Genomic DNA, 6,825 nt, shown 5'->3' on the forward strand with positions numbered 1-6,825 from the left:
ATGAGCATTTGCTTCCCAACGCTGGCAGTTGGTCAGAGGAATGTTCAGATGTGGATCTACATACTTCTAGATTTCTTTTCCAGAAAAAGATAATCCTGTGAGCTATGGCACTTGTTGAATTAAGCAACTACAAAACTCTTTTTCAGAAATAATCTCAGATCATAGGTCCCATTATATCAATTTTCACTAGAGCTCCAAGGGAGTAGAATCATGAGGATGTGGGTTGACTGAGCTGCCTTTTGACCATGCAGGCTGTACGGCACTGTGAGGTCAGGCTGGTGGCCATGGCCCATAACTGCTGAGATTTGTGTTTTCTTTTTCTGTCCTGTGACTAAACTGACCATAATATCAGGATAGCACTGGCCCCTACTTCAGCTATTTAGCTCAAGGTAGATTGCTGTCAAAGCAAATTCAATGCTAAAGCCTCAGTGGAAATTAATTGTTGTTTTTCAGTGCAGTTAATTAAAAAGAAAATTAAATCTGCTCTTTTCTGAGTTTTTAAATCACTTAAAGTACAGCATGGGATTTTATTAGGACAAGTTTTATACCATCTTTGCTTAGAGTTTCACAGCAGAGATGTTAACAGTTTTGAATAAAATAACTAGCCATTGCCCAGTTTCACTGTTACTGCAGGTTTTAACCTTCCAGCCAGCTGCACTGACAGTCACTGGTTCCCAAAAGATGAACCAACCTTACTGCAACCAGTAGGCAGAACACTTTGCAGGCTAGAGGTGCTTAGGAGAACATGGAAAATAATGCTTGATCCCAGTTAGGCCAGCACCTGTTTCTGTGTGTTCATGAGCATTTATATTACACTTAATTGCCAGAAACATGAATACTTGTACCCTGCTGTGTTAAATATTAGGAACAAAAAATGACCTTGTAAAGCATAAGTTTAGTGTCCTACCTTTTTACTATTACTGGTATGGAAAAAGAGACCGACACAAAAATCAACTTTCAATACAGGTGATCTAAAGCTAAGATGATAACCTCCATTTCTATTCTAAAGCCACAGAACAACAGCCTCTGGCTGCTGTGTGAGTTACCAAAGGTTGCTCACAGTATTGGTGCTCTAATTCTCCAGCTACAAAAGGGGATGCTTTTCTTTCTAATCTCAGTCCTTAACTGTGACATTCCAGAAATTCATTTTGGACTGCATCCACAGAACCATCACAAGGGAGGCCGAAGTACCAGCATTCTTGGCAGCAGTGCTCTTCTCAAGAGTAACATCACTGTGCTCAACCAGGTACATGCAAGAGGCTGCACTGCTCAGTCCCACTGGATGCCGAGTAGCTCACAGCTCACATTCCAGAGCTTCTTTGCTGTCTCATCATCCCGACCCCATGGAGACACGTATGCTGGCCGGCAATCGCTGCAAAAGGAACATTATTATTATTTAAATCTAAGATCTCCAGCTGTACACTGAAATGGCTATGATAAAGTGAGGGAATTGCTTTCAATTCATGAAACTTCAAGACCAGTTGAAGAAGGGTAGGGAGGATGGGAGCTAAATTAGGAAGAATCTTCCCCAGTGGTGCCAAAAAGCAAGTGCATCTAGCTCTATGCCATCTTGATGTTTACAGAGTTTTACATATATTCTGCTGTATACTCACCAGTGTGAGTTCTCATTAGTATTACTAAAAAAGGTTATAAATGCTAACCAGGCTTGTGCAGGAGTACTTCTGTAGCAAACTATAACTAAGCTACTCAAACAGACCTTTGTTCTAAATTGGTTATCCCATCCTATTCATCCCACTATATTGCCACTGCATGAAAGGCAAAGCTGCCTCTGAATATAATACTGTAATAACCGTATATGGTTTCACATTATTGCCATTTCCATTATCTTCCGTGTTACAGCCCCTTTCTTCTCAGCTCCTGCAGTCAGGCAGTACATTGTCTGGACTAGGGATCATGTGTTCTCATCTGTAATGCTAGATGCTGCACATTCCATAGAAATTTAAGAGAAGAGATGAAATTGCATCTGGTGAAATGTAAGATTTCTATCCATTCTAGTTTTCTTATATCCCAAAACACACAGAAGATTAAGGCGTCTATTTATATATTCAAGTCCGATTAAGGTAAACGAATGCCCAAGTGAAGATCAAAGTCATTACAGAGACTAATCTGGTTGCTTATCACAAGACAGCAGAGCTCTGAAAAGGAGCAAAGTATTGCTTTTGCTAAGGCAGCGGTATTTACGGGGGGCAAAAGACCCCCCATCTATGTTCATTTCCAAAATACAGTATTGTTATATTGCTCTACGCCCAGCAAGAAGCTGACAGATATGGCTGAAGGAACTCATTGAAACTGCAGTTTACAAATTTAGGATGATGATGTAGAACTGTTCTGAGCTGTAGCTTTCTTAAGAGGTGCGATTATGCAGTGTTCTGGAGTAGGTAAAAGGAAATTAAGAAACAATTGGGTTCATAGAGAGAGCTACAACTGATAGTTTGCAGGAGAGAGTGATAAGCATCCCAGCAGGAATCTCTTGTAGCTGATGGTTTGTCACACTGGAGAATCAAGTTATTTTGTCACATGCCAGTCCTGAATATCTCACCTCCTAGCTCTGCTGCACCATCAGACCTCTCATCTCCTTGAATCAAAAAGGGCCTGTGCACCCAACAGGGTAAAACTAAACTGGTCTCTCCGTGACTGCCTTAAGTGACCTCATTAACTAAACAGCTCTGCTGCAAACTGAATTACTGCAATCTAGGGATTAGAGTGCTACAACCGTGACAGCCTTTCCCGGACTTGGAGTCCAGTAATATTCCTGGCATGAAAGGAAATGTTGCATAGGACAGGGATCCCTCCTAACACAGTATCGTTTTCGAGAAATCTAGAAAGGATAGTGCTCTAGTATTTCTCTCACCCTCAATCTTACTGGCATGAGTTATACCAACCACTTACAAAGTCTCTTCTTAATGACAGTTATGATCATTTTCTCAACTAATGAGGCTTCCTTCCGTGGTACATCACTCCATCAGCTTGTACCCACCTGAAATATTGTCCTGTCACGGATTCTAGCTCCTCTGCTACTGCACAGTACACACTGGTCTGAGCTCCTTCCCATGGAGTCTTCAAGAAGAATGAGAATATCCTCCACAGCCACGTCATTACAAATGAGTGCCGGACCAGCTCAGAATGGACAGAGCCAGGATGGAGAGCGTTTGCTGTGACTTTAGTGCCTACGGTAAAAGAAAGTAGCCCAGGACAAAATGCATGCGTCAGACTGCCTTTAAGCAATGGGCTAATATCCTCCTCAATTCCACCGGCAAACATTCTGCATCTTAAAGAACTGCTGTGGATAAAGGGAGCATTAGTGAAATTCTTAGTGCTTTCTGGAGCACTCCCTTGACCCTTCCAAACAGTGCTGTCACTGCATGCCTTCTGTACAACAGTGTACTAGGGAGCCTGATGCTCAAACAGCAGCAGTTTCCATTGGGCTTTAGACAGCAAGAGAATTCTACAATTAGAAAAGACACTGCTTAAGTTTACAGAAGGGACTGAATAACAAGACTGATACGTATATTGTGACTTAAGAGATACTGTCTAACCCCACGCTTCTGTTTTACAGCCCATCACCAGTAAAGGCAGCTACAACTGCCTTAGTTTGTTCACTGCAGATTGCAATTTGATGCAAGTTCAATTCCTTTGTTGTTGTTTTTCCCTCTTCAAATTCTACTCACGTAGCACAATTGTGTGCTTGGATGCAGCCAGTTTTTGACAAATTAAAATCAAATCCATTCAGCTGTGTCAGACAACTGACCTCCCATGCCCTGTTGCCGTAAAGACAATTAGTGCTTTAAGTTTCCTAGTTCCACAGATGAGATACATTTTCCCTTCCAACAAAGAGCTGTCAGTGACCCTTGTCTCAAACCATTTCATTTCTGCACAGGCATTTTTTTTCAACCCATTCCCCTCACCCACACTGCTCAAAAGCCAAGGAAACCACTCCGCTCTCTGCTGGGACTTGCCTTGCAGCCGCCTTGCCAGCTCTCGGGTGAAAAGGACATTGGCCAACTTGCTGTGACAGTAGGCGAGGCCACGATTGTAGCTCTTCTCACCATTGAGGTCGTGGAAGCGGATTCGGCCTCCATGATGAGCCAGTGAGGACACGTTCACAATGCGGGATGGTGCAGACTGCTTCAGACGCTCCAGTAATAAGAAGGTTAAAAGAAAATGACCTGGGGGTAAGAAATTCAGTTCTTCTCTGAAGGGTTCCCCCACTGGAATTACAAAGCACTTTGAACATGCTGATTATGAGCTATAGCTTTCCTCCTTCCATTCTACCACAAGAAGGAAAAATGAAAGCACCTGGAAGCAGAATTGCCCAGTGGCATTTTTCCACAGATATGAAGTGAAAACCTGACTCCACTGGCCTTACCGAGATGATTGACTCCTAGGTGCATCTCAAAGCCATCGGCTGTCTTGGAGTAAGGGCATAACATTACCCCAGCATTATTAATGAGGATATGGAGTTCCTTCTCTTCTGCAAGAAAGAAAAAAAGACATCAGTCATTAAATACAGAGATGGAAGACAGACAGACACAAGTCAGACAAAAAAGAAAACCCACACCCAAGTGGCAGCCACACTGCCTCTGTAAAATAAGGATAACTCTCCTACCACCAACTTGCCCATGGCCACTGGCAAGTCCCTGCTGTGAACCACAACAGCCAACGTGGCATAAAGATGCATAGGTCAGGAATCTGGCGTTAGCTAAAAACCCTTGGCACCAGAACAGAACCCCCTTCTTGCCTGAAGGCACCGACAATAATGGAGGGTGGGGCTGCCCTCTCATTTTTCTGCCTTTGCTCAGAATAGAGATTGTCGCACAGATCAATTCCAGATACCACAAATGAAATCCATACAGCAAAGGGGAAGACGCTTTCATAGTCGCAACAGCAGCAGCGTTGTACAATACCCTCAGTTCCTGCCTTTGGAGCCCCTGATATGCATGTGGTCACACAGGAAGTCAACAGCAGTGCAGGAACAGAGCAGGGCAATCCTCCTCTCGGGGTATGCTCTGTTGTACCCCTTCCTTAGCTCTAGAGAGCAGACAGAAATTGCTGGCACACTTGAAAAGAAGGACCTGGAGGTCTTACCTGCTAGAAAGCTGTTAGCAAACTCTCGGATGGACCTGGTATCAGCCAGATCCAGCTTTTTCACAATGACTTCCTGATTGTCCGTCTCAGCTCGGATTTCACGCGCTGCAGCTTCTGCCTTTGCTATGTCTCTGCAGGCAACAATCACTCTCGCACCTGCAAGGAGGAAAAAGCAGAACACAAGCAGATGTCACATCTGTATGGCCAGGGCTATGACAAGGGCTGATGACTCTGCGCTTGCAATGTATTGTTTCCTATGGAACTGACTTCAGTCCAGGGGAGCAGCTGACAAGCACAAGAACTCTTCTTGTAGATAGTTAGCTCCAAGCCAGCCCAGACCTGTTTTCAGACCGGGAGATTGCACATCTGAAATGCTTCTGTCCAGCTTCTCCCAGGTCAGGTGAGTGCACTGCAGTCCTGATATGAACATGTTGCATTTGTGGCTGTATGGAAGCACTAGGGCCTACAGTACACAGAGTTGCTTGGACTCCAGCCAGAGCCATTCCTGGGTAGTTTCACTGTCATGCTAGTTACCAAAAAACATTTAAAACAGTTTTGAAACATGAGCAGATCTGAGCCATTTCCCAGCCCCAAACAAGGAAGAGCCCTGTGACTCCAGGCACTTCCTCGGTCCTCCCCAAGTGGCCGCAGTGCTGAGTATTTCTACACGCTGAGACACGGGGTCAGGGTTCAAGCAGTGAAAGCAGCTGAGAACTGGGGAGCTGCACCTCAGGGGTTACAGCGCTGTCTGAAGGACCTTCAGAAGGTGGCTCTTAGAAACACGGCCCCAGGCTCCAGAGCACGATGCGTGGTGCCGGATCACATCGGTTCCAATTAGCACCGTCTCTTCTAACTGCGGTTAAGGAGAAGGGACAAGCAGCCGCTGCGGGGCACGGACTGTGCGGAGAGAATCGCGCGGTGACCCCGCCTTGGGCGCAGAGGGGGGTTCGCACCCGCTCGCAGCGTGACGCCGACTTGCCTCTCCGGGCGAGCTCCCTGGCGGTCTCTTTGCCGATGCCGGTGTTGGCGCCCGTGATCACCGCCACCTTCCCGTCCAGCCTGGCAGCGGACCCGCAGCGCCCTCCGGCCACGTACCGCCTGCAAGAGAGCGGCGGGACTCGAGGGCGGCTCCGACTTCGCCAACGGATCGGGCACCGCAGCGCGGCCGGGCCGGGCCGGTCGCGACACCCCGCTCCGCCCGCACCGGTGTGGGCCGCGACTCCCATTGGCTGCCGGCGCGGTTCCCGGCCAATGGACTCCGCGCGGCGCCGTGGGGCGAACACGGGCCACCGGCAACCGACCGCCCCGAGCCGCGGCTGCCGCCGGACCCTCCGCGAGAGCGGATCGAGCCGGACGCCAAGAACCGGCCGCCAAGAACCGGCCGCCGGCGGCGGAGCAGCGCTAACCGAAAAGCCCTTTGTGGTTCTCCTCCCCCCGGCAAAGAGCCGCGCGAAGCCCGGCGGCGCGGAGCCCCCCGCGAGGCACCCCGCGGCCCCACACCTGACGTAGGGCGCTGCCGCCAGCAGCAGGAGGGGCACGGACACGGCGGCGCCCAGCACCGCGCCCCAGCAGCTCAGCATCGCCGCCGCCGGCTCCATCCACGCCGCGTCCAACTGATCGCGCCCCGAGCAGTAGTGGGAGGTGGCAGCGCGGTGCGGGGCGGGCCGAGGGCGGGCCGGAGCACCATGAGGCGGCGCCACGCGACGCGTGCAGCGCTGA

General features: G+C 48.4%; 1 protein-coding gene across 1 annotated transcript; it reads right to left on the bottom strand.

Annotated features, from left to right (window-relative positions):
- Window positions 1-472: 472 nt before the first annotated feature.
- Window positions 473-6,732, bottom strand: LOC140253226 (retinol dehydrogenase 12-like). The gene is made up of 7 exons (XM_072338719.1): window positions 6,607-6,732; window positions 6,086-6,204; window positions 5,107-5,262; window positions 4,388-4,492; window positions 3,978-4,187; window positions 2,999-3,188; window positions 473-1,372 (listed from the first exon to the last, which is right to left on the bottom strand). The coding sequence occupies exons 1-7, from the start codon at window positions 6,702-6,704 to the stop codon at window positions 1,270-1,272; spliced, it is 981 nt and encodes a 326-aa protein (XP_072194820.1). The 5' UTR covers window positions 6,705-6,732; the 3' UTR covers window positions 473-1,269.
- Window positions 6,733-6,825: the final 93 nt, after the last annotated feature.

The sequence above is a fragment of the Excalfactoria chinensis genome, chromosome 5, assembly GCF_039878825.1.
Source record: "Excalfactoria chinensis isolate bCotChi1 chromosome 5, bCotChi1.hap2, whole genome shotgun sequence".
Lineage (NCBI taxonomy): Eukaryota > Metazoa > Chordata > Aves > Galliformes > Phasianidae > Excalfactoria > Excalfactoria chinensis.

Bases quoted from the DNA above. Each gene is read 5' to 3' on its own strand.
- LOC140253226 (XM_072338719.1), bottom strand. From the start codon at position 6,704: ATGGAGCCGGCGGCGGCGATGCTGAGCTGCTGGGGCGCGGTGCTGGGC. The intron at 6,205-6,606 runs GTGTGGGGCCGC...GCTCTCTTGCAG, and splicing joins GCGGCAGCGCCCTACGTCAG to GCGGTACGTGGCCGGAGGGC. The intron at 3,189-3,977 runs GCAAGTCCCAGC...CTTTTACCGTAG, and splicing joins GCTGGCAAGGCGGCTGCAAG to GCACTAAAGTCACAGCAAAC.